Here is a 27,561-nt window from a genome sequence, read left to right as displayed (position 1 = left end):
TTGAGGAAAGTGCACAACAAAAAACTTTTCACGGCAACTGGTTTGATACATTCACCTCTGAAGGTAAATAATGTACTTACATTCAGTAATCTTGCTCTGATTTGTCATCACGAGGGTCACAGAGATAAAATGTAGCATAGTTTTGTTTGATAAAATGTATTTTTATTTTCAAATGTAGGAAATGGGTTCTAAAGTTTGAACTCCTGCTGTTTCTGTTACAGGCAGTTAGATTTGGTTGTCATTTTAGGCGAAAATTGAAAAAAAGGGTCCGATCCTTATTAAACCAGAGCAGGGTCGTTGTTCTGGGCATGCTGCAGTTGGCCTGTGCGGCGTTGTGTGCGGATTCATTGACGTATTTTTTACGCAAAAACACCAACCTCAGTGAAACTCGAGCACCTGTGTGGACTGGTTTGGTGAACAATATGACTGTTCTTTCATCTAAACAATTTAAATGATTTGTCAAATGTAGAGTACAACACTTGATTTGTTTAATTTTGTGGTGACTCTTTGCTTCCCAAAGGAAAAACACAGTATTGGTAAGTGATCAAGGTGGCATTGGCTTGAGGCTACAATTGTCTGATTGAATGCCAAAGGTGACACAATGTTCAATCATCTAATAGCATGGTTTGATCCTCGCCAGGTTTATCCTGCCTTAGTGTGCTCCTGTGTTTCCATGGTGATGGTGTCAGGCTAGGCATGCCTAACGTTGACCAATGGCGAGAATGACAACAAGGTGTTCCACCATCACAACCCTGAAGTGGTAATACCCTGACAGCTCCCACAAACGATCAACACAACAATAGTTTAACTCGCACTTCTCTTTAACTCCCCCATCCCACAGATAAAAGAACATGTCGACCTGAAATGACATGCATTGCGTTGAAATGTTGAGGATGCTTTATTGCAAGGTTACACATAACATTTGTAATGTAATCCATTGCAAGGCTTTACTCCCTCGTTTTGTTCCCAGTAGTTCTTTCCTGAAGTGATCAGTCTCGTTAAAATAAACAGTCTTTCTCAAACAGACATACCTTTGTATCAAATAGCCCAAATAAAATGAACAGAAAAAGAAAAAAAATTGGATTAACCTGAAATGACAAATTAACCACACAGAGCACTAACAGAACACATAAAAAAAAAAAAAATATTTAAAGCAGTGAAGGCCACATGTAAGCAAAACAAGAGTGCAAGGCAATTGATAAAGCCTACCATTTTTCCCCCCTTGTCTAGTTCTATAGACCAATCTAAGGGCAACAGGTCAGAGAAAGTGAATATCTTTTAATTGAACTGTATCCTGAGAAAAGGCTATCTAAGCCCACAGTACTTTAGCGCAGCTAATTGTTGTGTTGACATACTGTGGGGTGGCATCTGTTCCTTACTGGCTAAAAACGGTAATTATACGAAAAGACCTCCCGGTAATCCGACATACAGTACATAAACACCAACCGTCTTCATTAGAGGGTCATTTCACTGGTGGGGTTTCTTTGCAACTGTCCCATGTTCAAAGAAGCAGGTCTATTAGCTAAGGTTCAACGGCAACAATACAGGTTATCAATCTCCTCACCACCACTTTTGACACATTTTACAGGCTTGTTGTAAAGATAAAGATACCCATGCATTGTTAGCAGTTGTCATCATTACTTTGCCAAAGCAGATTATGAAGAGGGAATGATGACGAGTCTTGCCCCACATCAACAGTGATCTCATCAGGCGGAGTGGTTAGTGCAGCATCACACCGTGCAGCATCACACAGCATCACACCGTGCAGCACTCACAGTACTGATCTGATGTTATGCCCACATCTTTCTCACTAACACACATAAAACGATGCACCACAGGACCAGCTGTGATCCAAACGCACAAAGCAATGGTGACGGTAGTGAAGGCATTTGGGATGACATCATAGGGTAGAAAACACAGTACAGTTAGAAAAGATTTAAGATACATGGTATTTTTTGTATATTGTAATAGTTGTTTTATAGACGTTACTTATGCAAGACATGCTACAGAAGATCATAACTTTGCTTAAGAGAACTTTTGTATATTGTGGGACTTGCGTAGGGTCACAATTATAAACCCTATGGATGGGTATTTTGGTACAGAAACGCCTGAGTGATGTGTACTGATATTGCCTGCTGTATACTATGAGGTGTGTATGTGTGTAAATTGAATATATGTTGTACATCAATCTGGCCAACAGTTTTCTAGCTCAAACACAGTTCAGTGGAACCAGTCAACAAGATTCACTTCAAACAAGTTCCTTTTTATCCTTAGCTTTCCCATGTCACTGAGATGTTTACCATATGATGACAGTGCTAACACCGTCAGGACTACCTCCTAACACAGAACGTGTGTGTGGTAACACACGGTCAAGGTGGAGCACAGGAGGTGAGTGATATGTGTGTTGACAAAGACTGAGGGCACCTGAACTCTTGTAATATGATGACATCACCCCATCTCTCAGGTGACCAAACATCCACTTAAATAATAAAAAGGTGCTTAACTGTTAGGAGGGAATCTACCCTGATATTGGAAGTAGAGGAATCTACCCTGATTCCTATATCTCCCCACAACCTTCCTCTCTTGCTCCCCCCAATGCTCTCTCTCAGCACATGCAGGCCCAGCTCGCCTTCTCCTCGCCCTCGTCCCTTCCCCTCGTCAGGGTCACCGTGTCCCCCCCGGGCGGCTGGCTCAGTATCAGTGGCTTCTGGGACTTCAGCTTGTGGGCTACCGTCATGAAAATGGCCTCCACGTGATCACTGTTACCATGGCTACCGTCACCATGGCCGTCGCTGCTGGGGTTCTTGGCAGATGTCTCGAACAAGGGCATGGAGTGGGCGTCAGCAAACTGCTGGGCCAAGTCTGTGCCCACCTGGACAGAGTTCTGCAGGTCACACTTGTTCCCAACCAGGATCCTCGGGACTTCCTGGCCCAGAGCGTGCTGCTTACACTCCTCGATCCAGGCCGGGAGGCTGCGGAAGCTGGCGGCACTGGTCACGTCGTACACGAACACCACAGCATGCACGTTGCGGTAGTAGTGCTGCACCATGCTCTTACGGAAACGCTCCTGGCCTGCCGTGTCCCATAGCTGAACCTGGAGGGGGAAAGAGAGGGAGGGGAAAGAGTCAAACACACTCTGAACAGCTTCTTTATTGAATGTTGTCAGTCCCCAAGGAACTGAAATACAGTGCCTAGATAGACCTTATATTCACTGTGAGCTTGCCAGAGGATGAACTGAACTGTAATATGTATGATTCTGCAGAGGGCAGTCAGCGCACCAGACAGATTGTTTTCTCTTCTGCCACTGCCCTTGAGATGATCAAAGACAAGAAACGATTGAAATTGATGCCACAACAACTCCAACGTGGATGAGGTAGACTGCATTTATATGTCAATTGTTTCCAGGTTGTGCTGTTTTGGAACAACCCAAACAATCATTTCACTTGTTTTATGTAATCTATCTATTCACCTTGATTTTCTCGCCGTCAATCTCGATAAGTTTCTCCCGAAAGTCCACCCCGATCGTGGCCTCGGTTTTCTCCGGAAACTTGCCCGCACAGAATTGGTAGGTGAGGCAGGTCTTGCCCACACCGGAGTCCCCAATCACGATGATCTTGAAAATTCGCGTCCGTGGTGGCGGAAGATGAGACGAGACAGTCAGTGAACTAGTGAATTCCGTCGACGACTCCACACTTGCCATATTGATTGGTTATTGATTATAGAGGATATGCTAGCAAACTACAGTAGCTGCCTAGCTAACGTTAACCCAGAGCTGTTATGGCTTGCAAAATCGCGCCTCCGCCAATGCTAGCTGGATGGGCTGTCAAAATGAGACAAGCAATCTCGCCCAATACAAATGAAATTGGACATTCGTAATAAATCTGTAACCTCAAAATATAAACATATGACCATGCATTACTTTTGTACTAACAATCTCAGGTTGCTAGCTTAAGCATCCTTCTAACTCCTTCCCCGCCCTGCATTACATTTGAAGCCACGTACAACGTTGACAGAAAACACAACTCTCGCGAGAGGTAACCAAGAAAATGAAAGACGCTTTGGATTGGATCAGATTCGACACGAGGGTCGTTAAATACAACTGCTGCCCGCGTCCCAGCTCCATACCTAGTCCAGTCAAAACACTAAAATAAGCATTACATGGGAATATCACAGAAGTGAACTACAGTACTAAATCTCTTCCAAATACAATTTCAATCAAATATGAATAGGTATTCAGATGTTTGATAATATCTCGAACGTGTGTCAGCACTTTAAAATCCTGTTAATGTTTCAGAAAGTGGCTTTTAACCTTTACCTAAAACAAACAATGGTTAGTGGTGCACCTTACCAAAGTCCACTTCAGTAGTGAAAAAAGGCATCAACATGTCCGTGAGTACTCAATCCCTCCTATTACAATTTGTTAAAATGTTGTTTGTTAAAATGTTGTCACATTATCTTTATTGTCATGACTGGTGAAAGTTCACACATTCCCGCTCTGACCTGCTCGTTTTATTGAAATTAAGCTGCAGTGCCTTTTTGATCCATGTAAACTTGTGTTTGTAACATTCTTATCTATAGACAGTCAGTAACCAACTAGACATATTCAAGTACAGCGTACAGTACTTCATATAAACTTTCATGTCCCAGTTGATTGATGATTTCTTTGCATAGAGTTGAGGCATGTTATTACACTTGTAATAACTCTATGGCCCACAGGATCCTATAACCATGGAGCTAGAGCCCTCGCCCCCAGGGTTGGAGGCTGAGTATCGAACCATCTTTACCGCAGGCTCCCTGGTCTTTCTACAGGAACTGGTCTCAACATTTGATGAAGAGGTCGACAAGGTAGGTCAAAAGGCACTAATACATTGTTCTAAATATATTTGTTTTCTCTAGGCCTACTTGTTGACAAACTAAGTGATCAGTGATCACAGAAAAAATATACAGTATATCAACCTAGTCTAATACAGTATGTCTTTCTGTCATATAAGATCCTGAGGCTTAGAATCTCCAGGAAGACCCACCTGGACCTGTCAGGTGACCTACCGGGGTTCTGTGAGGTCACAGCCCCCGTAAGAAGCGACCCTACCTGGAGGGTCCGTCCTGTCCCCCAGAGGCTGCAGAGGAGACATGTGGATGTGGGAGACCTGGCCCCCTGTGACACCCAGCGCTTCATTCAGGCCCTCAGCTCCCCTGCACAGGGCCTACAGGTACACAATGGGGCCTGCAGGTAAAGGATATTCAGGGGTCGAATTTAGCCAATTAGCCTTGTTTGACACATTGTTGAATGTAACATAGTTGAATGCAGAAACAGTCATGTATGTACCCAGTCTAGAATGTTGCTACAAGGCAAGGGATGTTGGATATCAGGAGGCTTTGATATAAAAGTTAAAAGACGTATAAATCAGGTGATTCTGGATCTGTTGGTGGGCAGAGCATTCCAGAAAAGCCCTCTTCACTATGTAGACGACTGTTGTTTTTCTCTTGCAGATTGATTTTGATGATGGAAACTGCCCGACGTACCACAACCAGATAAAAGGCATTTATAATGTTTACCGGGCGGTGCACAATCAATTTCCCAGTGAGTTTATATCCACCCTATTACCCATTACTCACGGTGGGCTCGGTCCAGGGCAGGAAGCGTTTTGTTGCCACACATCATCTGAATCTAAACGTATCTAGATACAGTCTATCTTGATTGTTTAACTGGACTTTATAACATCTTATATTTTAATCACAAACCCTGCATTAGTCTACTTTATAACTTTCTACAATGTTTAAGTAGATCTACAGATCAGAATATTGTATGAAGACCTGCATTATTATTAATGTATACGCCCAACTATTACTGTACTCCAACAGATGCCCCCAAGATATCCCAGGCTCCTGTTCTGATGCTCCGCCCTAGAGCCTGGAACATGGTGGAACACAACATGATGGTATGGAGTTCCAACTTCAATACTCTGATGTCCAAATTCATCTCAATACCTTAGTTTACATGCATACGTCTGGATTGGCTGAAAGTGTAGAGCCATCCAAATGATCATGTTATGTCTACAACCATCATCAGGGGTGCAACTTTGGTTTTAGAAGTGGTGGGGACATAATATATAAATATATATATATATTTTTTGGTGTCAGAAAAACACTCAGAAAAGCCTACCCGATCGCTCAGAGGCATCCGCATGGTCCTAAAGCACACCGTTGCCCCTTTTGTATCACATTCCAATGATAAAACTGGGGGGGGGGCATGCCCCCCCATTCCCAGTGAAAGTTGGCCCCTGACCATCACCTTATATTTGTGTGGATGATATTTCAACAGCGCTGATGCATTTGTGTGTATGCAGGTTAAAGGCAAAGAGGTGCCAGGGCCGCTGTGTGATTTCGGCTTCCTCATGTTCCACTGTGGCAAGCTGTTGTTCGACAGCGAGAGTGGGCCATTTTTCTACCTCTCCAAAGTAAGGCTATGGTAGATAGCTGTGCTGTTATTGGCTGTTAGAATAGCAAATAGGATTGACACGATCTGGTATAAAATAAAATAAACTCTCCACTACTCTCTCTTTTCCTCACCACCATCGCTGCATGTTAGGTCGAGAGCTACCTGGAGGCGAGACTTTGGAACAACATATTCCTCTGGACAGAGCAGAAGGTTTGTAGCATGCCAACATGGTAAAGGTGTGAAACGCTTTAGAACAGCATGCTTGCTATTTGATTGCTTCTCTGATATACAGTAAATTACTGATCATAAGTAACATTAAATACAAGTGTGTGTGTGTGTGTGTGTGTTGTATCCTCTAGCTTGGCCTGCCTGTGGGCAGCATAAAGGCAACCGTGCTGATAGAGAACGTGCTGTCAGCATTTGAGATGGAGGAGATTCTGTATGAGCTTAAGGATCACTCCGCTGGACTCAACTGTGGGATCTGGGATTACTCCGCCTCCTTTGTCAACAAGTTTGGTGAGTGACTTCAATCACTCAGTCATATCCTGTCTTTTCCATGGAAACTAAGGGTTTTTATGGGTCTACAAAATGTCTCTATTCTGGCAATGTTGGAGAAGACCGCTTTCAACTTTCAACCATGTTGTTTTTTAGAATTGGGACCATTCTATCCCAAACAGCTCAGTTTAACCTTATTCTAAAACTGAATGCAGCAGCTGTCTAAACATGGGTAATCCCTGGTTATATATTGATACATCACTGGACCACTAGTTTACAAAAGGTCATCTAAAGGTCATATGATTGCCTGACAGGTCACCGAGGGGCCTTCCTGCTCCCTGACCGCAGTAAGTATGTCAACATGGAGAAGCTGTTCCTGCGGAGCTACATGGACCTGCTGGTCCAGACATGTCACCGTAGAGGAGCCCTGGCTACTGGGGGTATGGCAGCCCTGCTGCTGCCTCAGGACAGGGACAGTGCCCCCTATAGAGCAGCCTTGGCCAACGTCACCAGGCAAGGACCTATTCTACACAGTCATCTATACGTCATCTGATGTTTCCACTTTATGTACAGTACAAGTCAAAAGTTTGGACACACCTACTCCTTTCATGGGTTTTCTTTATTTTTACTATTTTCTACATTGTAGAATAATAGTGAAGACATCAAAACTATGAAATAACACATATGGAATAATGTAGTAACCAAAAAAGTGTTAAGCAACTCAAAATATAATTTATATTTGAGATTCTTCAAAGTAGCCACCCTTTGCCTTGATGACAGCTTTGCACTCTTGGCATTCTCTCAACCAGCTTCATGAGGTAGCCACCTGGAATGCATTTCAATTAATAGTTGTGCCTTGTTAAAAGTTCATTTGTGGAATTCCTTTCCTTCATTATGTGTTTGAGCAAATCAGTTGTGTTGTGACAAGCTAGGGGTGGTATACAGAAGATAGCCCAATTTGGTAAAAGACCAAGTCCATATTATGACAAGAACAGCTCAAATAAGCAAAGAAAAACGACAGTCCATCATTACTTTAAGACATGAAGGTCTGTCAATCTGGAAAATTTCAAGGACTTTGATCTGTTCTGTGTTTTTGGTCATATTACACAACAGCAGTGACGACTGATTGCTCGATTATGATTTCACTGGGCTCCAATTGCACCATTCAGCTCCAATTTTGTTTCTCCCTTTCTCATATTTCAGACTGAAGTTACTGGAGATCAAAGCTGGTGTTGATGGCTTCATGGTGTATGACCTGGGCTTGATAGAGCCCATGCAGAAAGTAAGTCCTTAATGTCGGAATTGTTGAGCTATACCTTTCAAGGAACTGTTATCTTCTCAGTAAGCATGTCACTGTTAGTCTACACCTGTTGTTTACGAAGAAGGTGACAAATACAATTGGATTTGTCACTCTCCCCACCTTTCTGTATCACTCTCTTCTCAGCTCTTCAAGCTGCATTCTCAGGGTGACAACCAGATGCACCAGCTTAGAGATGACCTCACGGTTACCCCCGACGACCTGCTCTGTATGCCAGCGGTCAGTTACTCAATAACGTTGTGCTACTGTATATTTATACTACACTATGCATCTCTCTGGAATACCATTCCACGTCTCGTGTACTGAACTGCTCTAAACGTTCTTCCAGGGTGGAGTAACCCTGTACGGCTTGAAGTATAACATCGCTGTAGGAATCCTGTTCATAGATGCTTGGCTCAAAGGTGAGAATTCAAGAGTATGCATCATAATGAACCAGCATCCTTAATGGAGGTTTGGGATGGATATGTGATGGTAATGTTGATGTAATGCTCCATGGGTCTCCCCTAGGCAAAGGTCACTTCTTCTACAGGGGACAGGTGGAGGATTCTGCAACTGCAGAAATCTCCAGATCCCAGGTAGGTTCACTTTAGTTTAGGTCATCCTGTGCCGCACTTCCCATTGCAAAAAAACATGAGCGTCCAGGATCCATTTCATGAGAGATGTCTGTGTGGTGTTTTGCGTCCAGGTGTGGCAGTGGATCCGCCATCAGACTCAGCTGGAGGATGATAGCAGGGTGGTGACACGGGGTCTGGTGACAGAGCTGACCCAGGAGGTCATGGGGGAGCTGAAGGTCGTCACACGCTGTCACACTGTCAGGTGGGAGTAGGATAAGAGCACAAGGTTTCCAAGATAACTCAGAACTCAAACATTCTGCATTTCTAGAAGTTTCCTTTGTCTCTGCACTCTCCTTTGAGCCTCCAATTCTTCCACCCTTCTAGGACTTAATTCTGCCGTTCTCTCCTGACTCTGTTCCTCCCTAGAGGGGGGGAGAGGTTGTTGACAGCTGCAGCCATGTTCCTGGAGGTTGTCCAGAAGAGAGATTTCCCAGAGTTCCTCACCACCTACCTCAACCTGGACCACACCTTCCTCAGCTCTCAAGCCAAAAGGCATGAGGGTGGGGCAGCAGGGGACATGCCCAAACCAAAACTCTGAAAGCCCTGTCCAACATAGCATGGTATTTACACCCCTCATAGTACCTACGGTGAGCATGTGAGGCAGCGTGAGCGAAAGTGTTCCTCTTCAAGACCCTTCAAATAATTGTTTCTCTTGACAATACTGATCCGGAATCCTTGAATAAAATACAAACTTCTGCAGGAAAAATGCCATCAGGAAATAGCTTTTTATTCAACTTTAGTTATTGAGAACTCCTCGGTGTGTTAGGAGTGGTCTGTGTGCAGAACTCAGTATGATTGACAAACGCCTTTTTCAAAAAAATAAAATATGGATTGGTAACATTGGATGAGCCTATAACATTTGACCAATAAACAGAAATAAAACCCCAAAACAAAGCCCACTAACTGTAGTGTCAGTGTGTTTTTGCTTTATCAGGAAGTGGTTTCATGGGACTTTCACATGGGTAAAACTAGGAAGGAAAAGGAAAACAGAAATCTGCACATTTGTCAGTCATACAGCACTCCAGGTGAGCATTGAGCTCTGTGTCTCTGCATTCAGATCAGTCGTGTCCTGGAGGCCACGCCGGGACCTCTACCGCTGCACCACCTTGTGGCCGAGCAGAGGACTGCTTGAGCTCAGTAGCTGATTAACTGAGTGCATCGCCGCTACGCCTCCCCTGGGAAACAAGTGATGTCTCCTTTTAAAAAGTTCCACCTTTTCATTTTTGGCACATGCCAGCTCACAGGTAAAACCACAATCCTCCATCACAATTTGTAATCTTTCAATTTTTGCAAATGTTTTAAATTCTTTGTTTTTAATATATAAATTACCTTTAAAAACGTGAGAAGCAGATGCACATACAGGAGAAACACAGGCGTGAAAACACAGGAGTAAAAACCTGACTTAACGGCAGCCACCCTAACACTTTTCTTTTACAGTTTTATTTTGTTCAGTTAAAGAAGAGATGTCAACAGGGTTTAAAAAAAATAGTAAAATGCGCATTTGTTTTTCCCTCTTCGCAGCTCTCTCAGTCCAGGTCAGTGCACTGCAGGGGGCATTCACAAACAAACAACCGTAGCTGAGGTGTTGGCAGACTAGCGGCTGGCAGCTTGTACGCTCCTCCCCTCGCTCCCCTCTCACATGTCGTTGGCCATGTCGTCGTGCTCGCCTGCTGACAGGTCTCCGTTGGCGCTGATGGTGGAGGTGGCGTTGTCCTCATAGCCGGGGGGCATGAAGGCCAAGGTGTGGGGGTACAGCTTGTTACACGCGGCGCGGTACGCCTCCGCAGCCTTCTGCTGCCCATCGCCGAGATTACCCTCACGCAGCGCCTCCAGCACATCTGTGCAGATCTGACAGGAAAGATAAGGCGTCTTTAGACTTGGGTCACACAGACAATTTACATTATTCCTTGCCTTTTTCCCTAATGTTGTTTCTGGTTCAGGTGTGGGACTACTGTGCCAAATGTACTTGATACATTTAAATATAACAATGTTGCACAAGAATTAGTGCAGTGAGTAAGCGCTCACCGTGATGCTTCTCCCAGTGAGGGACTCATCCAGCGCTGTAGCCAGCTCAGAGGCCATCTTGTCAGAGGACGGGTCCAGATAGAACATCATCTTAGCAGCTGCAGGGGGACAACGTGGAACTTTTCAGTTACAAGTTGACAGTGTGTGTAGTTATGGTAAAGTCTCATGTGCCATAGTTGGACTATTGAGTCAGGTAGTGTGTGTACGTACCAGCCACGCGGTGTGGTATAGAGTTGGAGTGTTGGCTCAGGTAGTTCTTGTTAAAGTTCTGGGGGTTGCTCTCCCCAAACAGCCGTGAGATCTCCTGCTTCAAAACAGTCCGCACAGCCTCCGGTAGGTCCTTACTGTCGGACACTGAGGAAGACACACAGAATCAGAATGTGGTAGAGTTATTTGTACCAGAACACAGACAGCTATTCAAGCAACAATCAACAAAGGGTTCAGAGACAGATGGAGGTGAGGGTATCTTAAATCCATGGAGTTTGGATAATGACAAGGCCCAACAGCCTGGCCAAATGACAGGTGGCAGAAGCCCTACTAAACTGTACCTCCTTTGAAGAAGCGCACTAGACACTGGTGCAGCCAGGGGTGAGAGGGCTCCATGGAGAATGCTCTCTTCACCGACTGCAACATCAGCAGGTACTTCTCTACGAGAGGGAAAACAGATGTTTTAATTATTTTTGACTAAAGTATCGGATTCTTCTCGTGTCAGAACGTCAATCAGCTTCTCGTTCCTTTACCTTTCCTGAAGTAGATCTCGAAGGCCAGGAGGTGAGTCTCAATCTTGTTCTTCACCAGGTTTTTCAGGGGGGTTAAAAACTTAACTGCCTCCTCTAGTGGGTTCTCCACCTACAGGGGGAAGAAAACAATATCATGGGTCTTATCCCCCCCAAAAAACTGTTCAGTCTCCTTAGTGTAATTTCACCATGTTCTGCAGTGATATCCCACAGGGTTAATGGCAGTAGCCATGAGGGTAAAGCGAAACCACAGGTTTGTTCTTTGAGGCATTTCCAACGACTAGGGCTCACTGAGGAGTCTGTCGGGATAGGCCTCAGTCATTCCTTCATCTTTTACAGACCACACACACACACACCTTGGCCAGTTTGTCTGGTATGAGCTCCTCCTTTGGTCCTCCGATCTCCTCGTCGTCATCTTCTTTCTTCTTCTTCTGGTTCTTCAGCTGCTTCTCCTTCTCTGCGTTCTTCTTCTCCTCCTCTAGTTGGGCTTTCTTCTGGGCTCGTCTCTGCTTGTTCCTAAGCTTCTTTAGCTCCTTGTCATTCAGGTTCTCTGTGGGACACGCACCAGCACAGGGACAGACGGGCCAGTGTCACTTCTCTCAGACACTGGGATCATTTACAAATCAAGACACTACACCAATGTTCCCTCTAAGCTGCGCGTGGGCGCACAGTAGCCCGAGACTGCCTTGCAGAAGAAATGTCAGCATACAGAGAGAAGCAAGAGATTTGAGTGATGTTCACTTTCTAGAGCAGTGGTCACCAACCGGTCGATTGAGATCAACTAGTCGATCTCCAAGGCATTCCTAATCGATCATAAAAAAACTAATGATAAAGCCTTGTTCCTATTTTTTTTTTTTCCATCTCCGGCTGTTGGCTTTAAGTGCACCAAGTGCAAACTTGCCATTTTGAATCATTTCATGTGTCTGAATGTACAAACTCTGCCTTCCCGGCGGACCCGGAGAGCAAATCAAGTGCACTCTAGGCCTACCGCTAGCCAATCGAATGGCTCAGATTACCGTGTCTGCAGTAACATAGCAGGCATAAAAGAAAGCTACAGCAAAGTTGATACTGAGATTTCTAAACATTTAAAACCATGACTAGAGAGACTCTACGAATAAAGCAAAGATGCTGTTTTAATGAGTGAGTTCTTACTCAGCACTGTCAACACTTTGTATTCAACACTTTTATAAGCCATTAAATCCAAGTTCGCCCTATTCCCACACAGCGCTACAACAAGCACTGCAGCAGTAAATAAAGAGTAGGAAAGTGCATCTCTTAGCTTGCTTTACTATTAGCGACTTGGGTCTTTTTTAATATAGAGGAACATTTTACCTTCTCTGTTCATAGGAGTAACATGAATTTGTGCATGAGGCAGAAATAATGCAGTGCGACTTGAGTTTCGCCATCAGCTGGAAGACGGTGTCCCTTTTTGGTCAGTGTCAGTGGAGGAAAGGGAGAGCGGAGGGATGTTGAGAGGCCGACCCTTAGTCGGCTGCTCTCTTCCTCCGCTGAGACTGACCATCAGATGCAGACCCCATCAGCCCGGTAAAATGAAAATAAAAGCCAACTATTTAAATGCATGCTCAATCAGCAGTGTCTCACAAATAATACAACAGATCTATTACCGGTGTGATCATATAGCCTACCTCAAAATTTTGTATATAATTTTTCCAAACTGGCCCGACCAACAATGCATTGGCAGGCCAATTGCTGTGATAATGTATTGGGCCTATAACTTACTGCACAAACCTCATTGTTAATGTTGCATAGGCTTATGTTTTTCAAGTCATGGTTAGGAAAATGTGAGCGGTAGATCTCTGCTTGCATTTTGACTCTGAAAGTGATCTTGACTCAGAAAAGGTTGGTGACAGCTGTTCTACAGGTTTCCCTGTTAACACCAACGTTTCGCTTTACTGTGGCAATTGTGATCAAATCAAGAGATTTTGTTGTAGGCAGAACGCATCAGAGTAGGATTATATTGCATTGACGCACTACTCAGCCCGTACTCTACATAGACCAGTGCAGCATAAACAGAGGTACAGTAGGCCTATACGCAAATAGACCATTGCCATATGTGGATCTGTGCCATTTACCTTGAACTGGACTGTGTTTCCAGCATGAGCAGTCATGAATAGATGAGCTTGTTTTGCAATCAAAGCCACGTGTGCACATTTTGTTCATATCCTTTGCTAGTTGAGTCATTTGCTGACTACAAATTTTCTATAACTGGGCTATAGGTGAGGGATTGCTTCTTACAAGAGCACAAAAAAAGTGTACATTTCTAGACATCTGTGAAAAGCAAGTCAGGCAGAGCTTTTTTTCCCCTCTTAAAGGGGTAATGTTTTATTTTGAGACAGGATTTTTATTTTTTATTATTACTTTTATCAATTATTTACGTTTTAGGATACCTAAAGTTGGATTAAGAAAGTTGTTTGAAATGTTTGGACCAAGTTTACAGGTAACTTATTAGATAATTTGTAGTCATGTTGGGCGAGTTGGAACCGGTGTTTTTCTGAATCAAACGCGCCACAAATGTACATTTTGGGGATATAAAGAAGTTTATCGAACAAAAGGACCATTTGTGATGTTTCTGGGACATATTGGAGTGCCAACAGAAGATCTTCAAAGGTAAGGCATGAATTATATCGTTATTTCTGACTTTCGTGTCGCACCTGCTTGGTTGAAATATGATTTTCCTGTGTTTGTATGGTGGGGTGCTGTCGTCAGATAATCGCATGGTTTGCTTTCGCCGTAAAGCCCTTTTGAAATCTGACACAATGGCTGGATTAACAAGAAGTTAAACTTTATTTTGGTGTATTGCACTTGTGATTTTATTTTAAGTTAAATATTTCTAATAATTTAATTTGAATTTCGCGCTCTGCAATTTCACCGGATGTTGTCGAAACGTCTAGCCGTAACAGGTTAACTAGGAAAGTCAGTTAAGAACAAATTCTTATTTACAATGACGGCCTACCGGGAAGCAGTGGGTTAACTGCCTTGTTCAGTAGCAGAACAGATTTTTTTTTACCTTGTCAGCTCGGGAATTCGATCCAGAAACCTTTCGGTTACAGGCCCAACGCTCTAACCTCTAGGCTACCTGCCGGATTTAATAAGCTAAGTAGCCAATAGGCAGAGGGTAGCTTAGTTTGTCTGATTCTCTGGAATAATGGTATGGGAATAAAACACATTTTATTTTGTAAAGTGGTTTCTTGCAACAAATATTTTTAGTCACCTCCTTGTCTGAAAGACAAATGGATAAACAGATTAATGTCAAGCCCTGTATGTTTTTTTTCAAGCCTCATGAAATGTAGGCCTACATTGAACTCCACACATTGGCTGCCACTGAATGATAGAACAGCTGTTTCCATGTTAAAATGTTATGTTTTATGGTAGGCCACTCTGGCAGGCCTACATTATGATCAAATAGCCACAGTAGCCTACTTGACCAATTAAAACTAACTTAAAGCGGGTACAGTCTGTTTTCACAGTAAATGCACGCTCAAAGTTGCACAGAATTTTCACAAAGTTAAAGTTTGTTCTCAGCAGACCTGAAATTTGCTCAGTGCCAAAAAACATTAGTGAACTTTGCACTACACCAAACCAAAAACCAGTGTGTTAAAACATCAAATGAGCGATATCAAACAAGCGTCAGTTTGGGGTCTTGCACAGACTCTCTCACACACAACACGTACCGGCGTCGGCCTGGTGTTCCTTGTTGTCGTCGGTGAGTGGGTTGTCGTGCAGGCCGAGGTAGATCTGGATGGCGGTGCGGGCAGCTTTGTAATAGAAGGGGTGCATGCGCAGCACGTCCTCCAGCTTGAGCAGGTCCACGTAGGATCGCAGCGTCATTTTCCTCATGCAGTACGTGTGGAAGTCGAACTGGTCGTCTGTGATCTCCACAAAATGCTAATGGGACACAGATGGTTATGAGGCAATCCAACCACTGAGCAGACTTGTACTACCACTGGGCCATCTATACAGGTTTAACCCTCGTCAGTGAATCTGCCCCCCCAGTTCGAAAACTTACCCTCTCAATCTCGTGGCACTTCTTGAGTGCGTCTCCAAACTTGTTCATGGACTTGTAGGCCAGAGCACATTCTGTCTGGTACCACATACACTGCATCTCATTCAGATTCTCTACCGCTGACGCACCCTCCTGAAACACACAGATACCCACAGTCAACACCACACACACAAAGGGTTTTAAGGCAACACACAATGTACAGTTTACACACCCAAACACTGACTGACCCTTGTGAACTTGGAGCACATCTCTTCTGCCTCTTTGACCAGGCCGGCCTTCAACATGTACTTGGCACACTTTGAGTTGATGAAGCGGTCAGCAGTGTCCAGAGCCTGGGCCTCATCCATCCACCTGGCTGCTTCCTTTATGTTACCTGCATGCTACAGAGACAAAGATAGGGAGAGAGTGTTACACTGTAAATCTTCACTATAATGACTTGTTTAGAAAATGTGTCTCTTCGGGAACAATTTTGCGGGTGCGGGGGTGCTCAACGGTTGTGTGTGGGTTACCTTGTATATTTTGGCCTTGATGAGGAACAGTTCTATGAGCGTGGGTGTGCTCTCGATAGCTGTGTTGATGTAGTCCAGGGCTAGCGTCTGCTGGCCCACGTGGTCAAAGTGCTGAGCCAGGAAATACTGGACCCACAGCAGAGTAGTGGGGGGCTCCTCCTTACCGTCATCTAATACACACACACCATAATTAGAGATTATAATACGGTTCCTATTAGATTGCATAAAACATGAAAATCTGATCGCACTCACCACTTTGATTGAACTTTCGACAGCTTTTCAAACACGTCTCGTATCCAACCACTAATTCTTCAATGATGGACAACTACACGGAGAGGAACAAGCAAACACAAGATCACCCTGACATCTCAGTCCAGGCATGTTACTTCAGTGACTTGCTGGAGTCTATGGAATGGCAGTGGTTCTCCCTCACCTTCTCCTTGTCGTGATACAGGGACTTCAGAGTGGTGAAGACGGGCGGACAGCCTTTACTGAAGTTCATCCTCAGATAGCAGTCCAGACATTCACGGAACTTCTCACCTAAAAGGAAAACAAGAAGTGAATGGAGCTCCTCGACACCCCATCCTCCGGTGTTCCACAGACCACATTTCAACGTGCTTGTGTCTATCAGCCATCGTCTTGAAAGGCCATCACACCATGGATAATTACACAGTAATAGTGATAATGGCTTATTTATGTACCTGTTAGGAAGGTGAGAGGCAGCCTCCGGGGAACAAGTCCTTTGGGATACTTCACCCACGCCTCCTCATAGAGCTTCTGCCTCTCCTCTATGCAAGCTGGGAACACAAGAAGCCAACAGTCAGAGCATGCCATTCATACGCAGATTCAAATCTGGTCAGAGAATCTACCAAACACAAGTCAATGTAGTGAGAGGACTCATGCTAAAGAGGGGACCAGAGAGAGGGTCCAGTGGGAATGGGGTGGGTAGCAGTGAGGGTTCAAAGGATACCTGGTTTCAGTGCTTTCTCCAGACCCTGGTAGTAGGCCCAGTTCTCAGGGTTCCTCTCCTGCAGTTGTCGGTAGACCTCAGTGGCCTCCTCCGAGCGGTCTAGCTGCAGTAGCAGCTCTCCTGAGCGATAAATAGGTTCACATGAATCACATTTTATACATAGATCTACAAACACAACCCTACACCCTCACACATATTAGGATTCGAACACTCAATACACACATGCTTACTTTCACTGTCCTCTCTCTCACACACACACACACACCTCGTGTCTCCTCCACGGCAAGCTTGTCACAGATCTGTTTCTCATAGGTGGTGAGGTGCTCCAGTGCTTCCTTGAACAGCCCCGCCTCCCTGAGCACCTGGTTCTGGTACAGCAGCAGCTCACTGTACTCATAGTCCACTTTGTCTGGTGACGTCTGAAACACAGCACCACATTTACTGATCCAGGCAGGGTGACCAATCAAAATAATTTATACAGATGGGTGATACAGGAACTCTACAGAGCACCCAATGAGAATTATTTGACTCAAAACACAGAGGTCAAAGAGGTCAAGCTCACCTGTTGCGTTTTGCGAAACTCCTCAACGATCTTGGCGGCCATCTCAAAGTCCTCCAGCAGGTGGTAGGCCACGGCGTAGCCGATCCATGAGGCCCTCTGCGCAGGACGCAGCTGCAGGAGCTGATAGCGGGTCTCCTGCAGAGAGAGAGAGAGAGCATAACAGAATAATTATTACACACAGCAGGAGCTAATACTTATGAGTGGAGACATGCGTGCACACACATGTGTCTCTGGGTCCTCACCCTGTAGCCCTCCAGGTCTCTCATCTGGATTTGGAGAAGTGAAAGGTCCCTGAGGATCTGCAGGTTGTCCTTGTCCCACTTCAGAGCATTGCGGTAGCACTTGATGGCCTCGTCGTACTTCTTATCCGACCGCTGTAGCAGACCGTACACATGCCAGCCTGTGAGTGCAAAGGTTAAGGAGGCAAAACAACAGACTATACACACACACACACTAAACCAGGTGTAGGCCGTCATTGTAAATAAGATTTTGTTCTTAACCCGTCCTCGGAACCCCTCGCCAACAGCCAATGAAATTGCAGGGCGCCAAATTCAATCAACAGAAATCTCATAATTAAATTCTCAAACATACAAGTATTAGTAACAATTTTAAATATAAAATTCTCGTTAATCCAACCACAGTGTCCGATTTCAAAAAAGCTTTTCGGCGAAAGCAGAACATATTTTTATGTTAGGTCAGCAACTAGTCACAGAAAGCATACAGCAATTTTCCAAGCAAAGAGAGGAGTCACAAAAAGCAGAAATATTGATAAAATGAAACCTTTGATATTCATCAGATGACACTCCCAGGACAACATGTTACACAATACACGTATGTTTGGTTCGATCAAGTTCATATTTATATCCAAAAACCTCAGTTTACATTTGGCTTTGCCTCCAAAACATCCCGTGAATTTGCACAGAGCCACATCAAATCTCAGAAATACTCATAATAAACATTAATAAAAAGATACAAGTGTTATTCACAGATTTAAAGATATACTTCTCCTTAATGCAACCGCGGTGTCCGATTTATTTATTTTTTTTTTTAAATACGGAAAAAGCAAACCATGCAATATTCTGAGTACGGCGCTCAGACGACAGACACAACCCAAGAATATATCCGCCATGTTGGAGTCAACATAAGTCAGAAATAGCATTATAAATATTCACTTACCTTTGATGATCTTCGTCAGAATGCACTCCCAGGAATCCCAGTTCCACAATAAATGTTTGATTTGTTCCATAAAGTCCATCATTTATGTCCAAATTCCTCCTTTTGTTAGGGCGTTTAGTAAACAAATCGAAACTCACGATGCACGGGCTAGTCCAGCGGAATTGTCGGACGAAAATTCCCAAAAGTTATATTACTGGTCATAGAAACAAATCAAACGATGTATAGAATCAATCTTCAGGATGTTTTTATCATAAATGTTCAATAATGTCCCAACCAGCGAATTAATTTGTCTGTAGAAAAGCTATGGAACGAGAGGTAACTTTCTCATGACCGCGCATCCCGAGACCGCTGACAGACCTCTGACTCATTCCCCTCTCATTCAGCCCCCCTTCACAGTAAAAGCCTGAAACAACATTCTATAGACTAGTTGGCAATTAGTGGAAGCCTTAAGAAGTGCAAGATGACCCATATCCTACTGTATATTCAATAGGGTGCTGAGTTGAAAACCTAAACCTCAGATTTCCCACTTCCTGGTTGGATTTTTTCTCTGGTTTTTGCCTGCCATATGAGTTCTGTTATACTCATAGACATCATTCAAACAGTTTTAGAAACTTCAGAGTGTTTTCTATCCAATACTACTAATGATATGCACATATTAGCATCTGGGACCGAGTAGGATGCCGTTTACTCTGGGCACGCTTTTCATCCAAATGTGAAAATGCTGCCCCCTATCCATAAGAAGTTAACTGACTTGCCTAACTAAAAAAAAATACAAACCTCAGAGAAATTAAATCCCTCGCTAAAACAACCCATTTGGAGGACTACTAACAGCACATGAATAATTTTCAAGGCAACAAAGAAAGCTAATACTCATGGTGACAAATGAGAACAGTAAACCCTGTGTTAATGCAACCAAGCCTATACTATTAGATGTCACAGTAACAGTCAGAGCCAATCTAGCATGCTCCCATTCCCTGTCTGGATTATGTGCAGTAGACATGGCGCAGTAAGGGCTTGTGGGATGGAGTCAAAAGTTTGGGCTTATTATGATGTCGAGCTTTTGGTGAACGTCTTCCCGCCTCCGTCTAGGAGGTTCATACGAACCCTCACCTCATTAGCCCTAGTATAAAAGGATACAGACATGGCTCTTGAGGTCGTTGCGCAGGCCTCGTCTCACCAGCTCGTACGCATCCTCCTTCTTCCCCAGACAGTTCAGGGTCAGTCCCTTCATCGCCAACGTCTCTGAGGGACAGATGAGGGAGAAGAGGAACTAGTGTCAGTCACAGCCAAAACACTCAATTAGGCCAAGAAATTAATTACCAACACTGATGTTCCGACCACCAAAAGATAAGTGAGTAGTGGCTGTTGAAGCAGGCCTTACCTCCATGCTCGGCGAACTTTGGGTTGGAGAGGATCTGTTTGCAGAACTTGAGTCCATTTCTGTACTGCTTGTGCTCATAGCATCTCTGCAACAGGGGAGAGGTGTGTTGTCATCAAGGTTTTTGCAAAGCCTGTTCTTAGAGCTCAGATCTGATGAATCACCCAAATACATAGTTACAAATAAAACTTTTGGGTAGGTTGTCTGGTGATACCATCCTGCCAGCAAGCAGGGACAGTAGCTCACCACAACCATACTGTAAGTAGTATCTTGATTGATTGGGTCTGAAAAAACATCTAGCTTTGTGTGAATGTGTGGTCAGGTGGGTGATGAGATGCAGTGATTAGAGAACCAGTCATACGTAGATTCCTATCTGCCTGGGTCAGCACAGTGTGGCCTAGCACCTCGGTGATCAGCCTGCCAATTCCCCGCATAACGCTAATACCCGGGAATCCACACTGGCATAGGGAGAAGGCATGGGCTCCAAGGAAACTGAGGAGCGTTCAACACAGCAACTAAAACAAACGTTTTCAGAATGTTGTACAGAACGTTAGAGGCTCTGAATGGAAACAGACAATTCACATCTATGCAAAACATAATTGTGGTAAGCATTTACAACCAGGCCACCACCTTGAGAGCTCTCCTCAAACAGCATTGGTCAATGAATTACTATTGTATTTGCAGAGTAAAGTAATGCAAGAAACTATGGTAAAGAAATGTTTGCATCAGAGTGGGTTTTTTTCCTGCAGAGAACCAACCCTGTAGAAATATATTCAGTAATGTACTTTCCTCAATATACATAATTGCTCAAAAATATATGAGTATACTTATGAAAAACACATGTTGGCAACTAATCTGACAGTTTATACCCAACACTGTAGGTGTGGCTTACTTGCATTTGCAGGCCTAGAGAGATGCCGAGCTAATGACAACTTAACTTCCCCAATACCCCCAACATTGTTAAACACCATGTCCAGAAATAGGAAATAGTTGTGTGAATGGTGCTCAATATTCAGCAAAGTAGACTAAACGTGTGCACTTTAGCTGGCATGATAGGAAGCTAATTGTTTATAATTAGTTCCCATATGATATATGGTTCAGCAAAGCGTGAGTGACAGCTAGCTGGCTGGGTAGCTAGGTTGTGTTAGCTAACTGCAATCTGTGGTAAAGGATTGCAATACTTAACATACCGCTGTTTGCAGTAATATCTTTGGGGACAACACTGCACATACGTTGTGCATGTTAAATGTAACGGCTATCTAGCTTCATAGCTAGTTATAGTTACTCTTGTTGCTAAAATGCTGAGTAATGATGAAGTACCTGTGCGGTTGATGTAGAATGAGCTTGCAGCGAGCTAGCTTCCTACGTTAGCCAAACTTATCTAGCCGTAGCTAGCTAATGTTCCTTGCCAATCATGTTTTGGAGCAAAGTCATGCGTTTATTTTGAACCACCCCGCTACAACAAACTGATAACAAGTTAGTGAGTTTACTCGCTTGTTAGCCATGTTTCATGGTAACTAGCTAGTTAGTAAACTATGTAAAACTGAAACCGCTAACTAACAAGCTAATGATGACAATCAGGCCATTTCGAGTGCCTCGCGACATACTAGCCCACGAGTTAGGTAGCTATAACGTTACAATCGTTGAAATGGTGATGGAAGAAACAACATATGTCAACTAACGATACAACATGAATACATGCTGTTTTATTTCAAATCGAATCAACGCTAGCTAGCTACTGGTAATGTATAGAGTAGCTACTGTAACGTGCGCAAGTTAGCTAGTTTGCTATATTTAGCAAGTTAGCTAACGTAACTAGCTAGCGGCAGCTATGCACTTACCAATATTCTCTTGAATAGAGCGTTCTCCTTCGGCGGTAGAGTAATTGAGGGCATTCTGTAAACTGGCTACTCTTCTGTAGCTTCGCGCATGAATCAGAATCGAAGTTTCCTCTCTCTCTCCCCTGTCGGTCTCTTCGAGTCAAAGCTCCCGGAATTGTCTCGCTCTCTTTCGGGCTCTTCTTCCTCACGTGGTGACAGCCAAGGCCCCCTTCAGACCAAAATGGCCGCCTTCTCCTCCGGGTCAAGCTGCTCTCTGGGTCTGTGTGCGTGCTGCTGTACGGTGCAAAATTGTCAAACTGAAAAGTTACAAATGTAATCAATCAATCAAAGACAATTATGGAAGGGGACGTGTTATAAAGTATAGTGCATCACTTCGGTTTTGCAATAGACGTGATGGAAAATATATTTTTCTCTGTTCTCATAACTCCAACCTTGGGTTCTCCAGAGCTAGCTACATGGCACTGTCCCCAGCCCCAGACAGAAAGAATAAAAAAATGTATATGAATTAGATAAGATTTACAGTCCATTTCCGTAGCCATTAGCCATCATTGCAGCATTGTCATCACTGTTATGTGGTTTGCATTATAGACGTAAAAACATGACATTTGCATCATAGACGTAAAAACATGACATATAGAAGTTAATATGTTATTGCAAAATTTTACAGTAAATGGTTCAAGTGTGTCCTTTATTTGAGGAACACTGAGCCTTTCATCGTTAAATAAAATCATCCCTCTTTTTTTTTAAATCTATCATTCTGTGATCATTTCAAATTCTACTCCACTGGACAGGGCACATAGTCGATCACAGCTCGTCAGGAACCGATTTCGGATGAGGGAACAAATCCTTTGGCTAAAATGACACTAAATCGTTTATTACTACGGGCAGCAAGCGTCAGCAAGAGTAAGTCAATAAAAAGCAAACAGATGTATAATTTGTGTAATAATCCTTATATATATATATATATATATTTTTTTTTAAACGTTAACCTTGCGAGAAGACTGGCTATCGGGCTGTTTTGAGGCCTGACCTTAGCTTAGCTAGCTAACATTAGCCAATGTCAATAGCTAACGTTATTTTAGCAAGGTTAGCGTAACTGTCTTGACTAAGTGAAGTACTAAGTTATATGGCAACATTGATAGCCATTCACATTTTAATAACATTGCAATTGACATGAAAACACAAAGTAGCTGTATTGAGATGAATGTGTTATCTAGGTATAGTAACTAAGTGACGTTAGCTTACTAGTAGTCTACTAGTTAGTTAGGTATTATTAGCTACCTGGGATGTAATCATTAGTCCAAACACAGGATTTTTATGCACGATAATTACCTCATGAATGGTTGTTTTATGGAGATAAAGAGAGACAAATGTCAAACCTAGTATTGGTGTAGTCTACAATAATGTATGCACAATTTGTGACTAACATGTCACTTGTCGGGTCTCTATTGGGAGTCAGCAAGAACAGACTCATACAGTAACAACTGAAGCATTACAACCCCACAAGTCTTTCTGTTGAATTGCCAGTAGGTCAAATACTGATTATTAATCTCATTGCCCTTGTATCTTGCAGTTGGGAGTCGGTCTGCGTTCACCGCAGCAAAGCCAGATCACACCAACCCCAACTGGCTGCGTGTGGGCCTAGCTTTCGGGACGTCCGCTTTCCTCTGGGGCCTGGTAATTACGGCTCACTTCCTCTATTGGGGGTTACACACAAAACATACGATTATTTAGTTAGCCTACTGATATTTGTACATTTCTCCCCTGATTTCCTTTCACAATACTGCAGAACATTGTTTGGATTTTTGAATGCAGTCCAGGATGAATGCCAAAACTATAGAGGCTGGTTGAAAGGGTATTTTTCTCATCTGCAGCTCTTCAAACAGCACAGCACTGATGTGCATGAGTACAAAGTGAGGAATGGCCTGGAATGAATCGCTATGACAACATGTGAGTCTTACCCTCTTCAAGTCTCCCTCAGTTTAGTAATTTGAAAGGTAATGCATGTGGGACTTTCAAGAATAAGGATGTTGTGCTGTTCTAACACTTGTAAAAATGTCTGCCGTTTGAATTCAGATTGTTGTTCTTTCGATTTATTATATTACAAAAGAAAAACACGACAGCCTAATGTTTTTGTGATTCATTATTATTCTTTGCAGGACTATTTCGTGGATCCATCTGGGTGATCTGAAGATGTCTTCACACTTTTTTTTTTCCTTCTGTATTTTTATTTTGTTTTAATGATCCCATGTCCTGGGCATAATATCTAGTTCTATGTGTAATAAAGAGATGACTGTATTTACATGCGTCTCCTTTTATATAAACCCATATTTTAATAATTTGGTGGGTGCTTATTTCTCCTATTTCACACGTGTGTATTAATATGCATTTGTGAATTGGAAATGTGTTTTTTGCATATCCCACTCTCCCTGATACACAATTGAAAAGGGGGGTCGAGGTCTGCCATTCAACATTCAATATTTTCCCTTACACCACACTATTTTTAAGATATAGTACATACCAATACACAGATACTGTGCATTGGGAAAGTATTCAGACCCCTCAACTTTTTCCACATTTTGTTATGTTACAGCCTTGTTCTAAAATTGATTAATTGTTTTTTTCCCCTCATCAATCTATACACTACCTCATAATGACAAAGAAAAACAGGTTTTTAGAAAGTTTTGCTAATTTATTAAAAATAAACAAATACCACATTTTCATAAGTATTCAGACCCTTTACACAGTACTTTGTTGAAGCACCTTTGGCAGCCATCTCAGCCTCAAGTCTTCTTGAGTATGATGCTACAAGTGTGGCACACATGTATTTGGGGAGTTTCTCCCATTCTTCTCTGCAGATCCTCAAGCTCTGTCAGATTGGATGGGGAGCATTGCTGCAGTTATTTTCATGTCCCCAGAGATGTTCGACCGCTGGCTGGATACCAATTTATTTTTATTTTACGTTTATTTAACTAGGCAAGTCAGCGAAGAACAAAGTCTTATTTTCAATGACGGCCTAGGAACAGTGGGTTAACTGCCTTGTTCAGGGGCAGAACTACAGCTTTTACCTTGTCAGCTCAGGGATTCGATCTTACAACCTTTCGGTTACTAGTCCAATGCTCTAACCACTAGGCTACCTGCCGCCTCTGGCTGGATACCAATACACAGATACGTATACCATCAGGGTGATCATTGAAATACAGTAAATAGATGCCTTATTGATATGGTGCTCCAGAATACTGTAGATGGCAGCTCTGTAAAGCCTGCTGTATTCATGGTGCGGATGCTTGCATGCATGTGTCTCACATCAGTAGACGGTGTCTAGGCCAGTGGTGTAAAGTACTTAAGTAAAAAATAATTTAAAGTACTACTTAAGTAGTTTTTTGGAGTATCTGTACTTTACTATTTAAATTTTGGAAAACTTTTACTTCACTACATTCCTAAAGAAAATATTGTACCATTTACTCCATACATTTTCCCTGACACACAAAGTGCTCATTACATTTTGAATGCTTAACAGGACAGGAAAATTGTCAAATTCACGCACTTATCAAGAGAACACGTGGTCATCCCTACTGCCTCTGGCCTGGCGGACTCAGTAAACACAAATGCATCTTTTGTAAATAATGTCTTGAGTGTTGGAGTGTGCCCCTGACTCTACGTAAATTTTAAAATCAAGAAAATGTTGCCTTCTGCTTTGCTTAATATAAGTAATTTTTAATTATTTCTACTTTTACTTTTGATACTTAAGTATATTTTAGCAATCACATTTACTTTTGATACTATGGGGGTACCACAGGGTTCAATTCTCGGGCCGACTCTTTTCTCTGTATATATCAATGATGTCGCTCTTGCTGCGGGTGATTCCCTGATCCACCTCTACGCAGACGACACCATTCTGTATACATCTGGCCCTTCTTTGGACACTGTTAACTAACCTCCAAACGAGCTTCGATGCCAAACAACTCCTTCCGTGGCCTCCAACTGCTCTTAAATGCTAGTAAAACCAAATGCATGCTTTTCAACCGTTCGCTGCCCGCATCCGCCCGACTAGCATCACTACCCTGGACGGTTCTGACCTAGAATATGTGGACAACTACAATTACCTAGGTGTCTGGCTAGACTGTAAACTCTCCTTCCAGACTCATATTAAACATCTCTTATCCAATATCAAATCTAGAATCGGCTTTCTATTTCTCAACAAAGCCTCCTTCACTCACGCCGCCAAACTTACACTAGTAAATCTGACTATCCTACCGATCCTCGACTTCGGCGATGTCATCTGCAAAATAGCTTCCAATACTCTACTCAGCAAACTGGATGCAGTCTATCACAGTGCCATCCGTTTTGTTACCAAAGCGCCTTATACCACTCACCACTGTGACCTAGTCGGCTGGCCCTCGCTACATATTCGTCGCCAGACCCACTGGCTCCAGGTCATCTATAAGTCTATGCTAGGTAAAGCTCCGCCTTATCTCAGCTCACTGGTCACGATAACAACACCCACCCGTAGCACTCGCTCCAGCAGGTATATCTCACTGGTCATCCCCAAAGCTAACACCTCCTTTGGCTGCCTTTCCTTCCAGTTCTCTGCTGACAGTGACTAGAACGAATTGCAAAAATCGCTGAAGCTGGAGACTTACATTTCCCTCACTAACTTTAAACATCAGCTATCTGAGCAGCTAACAGATCGCTGCAGCTGTACATAGTCCATCTGTAAATAGCCCACCCAATCTACCTACCTCATCCCCATATTGTTTTTATTTACTTTTCTGCTCTTTTGCACACCAGTATCTCTACTTGCACATCATCATCTGCTCATTTATCGCTCCAGTGTTAATCTGCTAAATTGTAATTACTTCGCTACTATGGCCTATTTATTGCCTACCTCCTCACGCCATTTGCACACACTGTATATAGACTTTCTTTTTTGTCTATTGTGTTATTGACTGTACGCTTGTTTATTCCATGTGTAACTCTGTGTTGTTATTTGTATCGCACTGCTTTTTTATATCTTGGCCAGGTCGCAGTTGTAAATGAGAACTTGTTCTCAACTAGCTTACCTGGTTAAATAAAGGTGAAAGTATATTTAAAACCAAATACTTTTAGACTTTTACTCAAGTAGTATTTTACTGGCTGACTTTAACTTTTACTTGAGTAACTTTCTATTAAGGTATCTGACAATTGGGTACTTTTTCCACCACTGGTCTAGGCACCTCTAGTTCAGACACTTGCCAGATGACGATGTGGAGGGAGCTGCCTTGCCAATAAAACTAATTTGTAAAATTGTGGTCAATTTTGACATTCAAAACCCCCCCTGAGTTTTCCCCCCTCATGTCAAGATATAATCTCATAGGCTATGACAATGACCTTTGGACAGGGCCAGACTGGCCATCAGGCATTTCGGGCAAATGCCAGATGGGCTGGTCCATTTTTACCTGAGTGGGCCTGCAGTGGTGTAAAGTTACTAAGT

At 43.2% G+C, this 27,561-nt stretch overlaps 4 protein-coding genes and 1 non-coding gene across 6 annotated transcripts; 2 read left to right on the top strand and 3 right to left on the bottom strand.

The window, feature by feature from the left end:
- Positions 1–879: 879 nt before the first annotated feature.
- Positions 880–4,273, bottom strand: rab33ba (RAB33B, member RAS oncogene family a). The gene is made up of 2 exons (XM_039012187.1): positions 3,470–4,273; positions 880–3,094 (listed from the first exon to the last, which is right to left on the bottom strand). Exons 1-2 carry the CDS (start codon positions 3,698–3,700, stop codon positions 2,606–2,608), a joined length of 720 nt encoding a protein of 239 aa, XP_038868115.1. The 5' UTR covers positions 3,701–4,273; the 3' UTR covers positions 880–2,605.
- mlsl (malate synthase-like) lies at positions 4,135–9,769 on the top strand. 2 transcript variants are annotated; one of them, XM_039012184.1, is made up of 15 exons: positions 4,135–4,389; positions 4,717–4,845; positions 4,992–5,210; positions 5,491–5,581; positions 5,863–5,939; positions 6,348–6,458; positions 6,590–6,649; positions 6,799–6,955; positions 7,249–7,447; positions 8,138–8,216; positions 8,379–8,471; positions 8,581–8,653; positions 8,760–8,827; positions 8,938–9,068; positions 9,191–9,351. In XM_039012184.1, exons 1-15 carry the CDS (start codon positions 4,384–4,386, stop codon positions 9,195–9,197), a joined length of 1,500 nt encoding a protein of 499 aa, XP_038868112.1. In that variant the 5' UTR covers positions 4,135–4,383; the 3' UTR covers positions 9,198–9,351. The 2 variants fall into 2 exon arrangements, with proteins under 2 accessions (XP_038868112.1, XP_038868111.1); XM_039012183.1 differs by having other exon boundaries at positions 4,136–4,389; positions 9,233–9,769.
- A 518-nt stretch (positions 9,770–10,287) lies between these two features.
- Positions 10,288–22,305, bottom strand: LOC120062310 (N-alpha-acetyltransferase 15, NatA auxiliary subunit-like). Its single transcript, XM_039012182.1, has 20 exons — positions 22,089–22,305; positions 20,251–20,335; positions 20,007–20,111; positions 17,936–18,093; positions 17,694–17,828; positions 17,397–17,550; positions 17,132–17,251; positions 16,863–16,958; positions 16,595–16,701; positions 16,414–16,486; positions 16,162–16,331; positions 15,880–16,032; positions 15,656–15,784; positions 15,321–15,534; positions 11,985–12,178; positions 11,632–11,740; positions 11,440–11,538; positions 11,102–11,245; positions 10,892–10,989; positions 10,288–10,714 (listed from the first exon to the last, which is right to left on the bottom strand). Exons 1-20 carry the CDS (start codon positions 22,140–22,142, stop codon positions 10,502–10,504), a joined length of 2,610 nt encoding a protein of 869 aa, XP_038868110.1. The 5' UTR covers positions 22,143–22,305; the 3' UTR covers positions 10,288–10,501.
- Positions 11,816–11,947, bottom strand: LOC120062598. Its single transcript, XR_005478418.1, has one exon. It is a non-coding gene; the product is annotated as a small nucleolar RNA SNORA18 (small nucleolar RNA).
- Positions 22,306–22,861: 556 nt separating the features above from the next.
- ndufc1 (NADH:ubiquinone oxidoreductase subunit C1) lies at positions 22,862–24,390 on the top strand. Its single transcript, XM_039011817.1, has 4 exons — positions 22,862–22,991; positions 23,662–23,765; positions 23,963–24,038; positions 24,248–24,390. Exons 1-3 carry the CDS (start codon positions 22,946–22,948, stop codon positions 24,020–24,022), a joined length of 210 nt encoding a protein of 69 aa, XP_038867745.1. The 5' UTR covers positions 22,862–22,945; the 3' UTR covers positions 24,023–24,038; positions 24,248–24,390.
- The last annotated feature ends 3,171 nt before the right edge of the window (positions 24,391–27,561 follow it).

This window comes from Salvelinus namaycush, chromosome 17 (genome assembly GCF_016432855.1).
Source record: "Salvelinus namaycush isolate Seneca chromosome 17, SaNama_1.0, whole genome shotgun sequence".
Taxonomy (NCBI): Eukaryota; Metazoa; Chordata; class Actinopteri; order Salmoniformes; family Salmonidae; genus Salvelinus; species Salvelinus namaycush.
The sequence above is the reverse complement of the archived record's forward strand: the minus strand, read 5'-3'. Positions and strand labels throughout refer to the sequence as shown.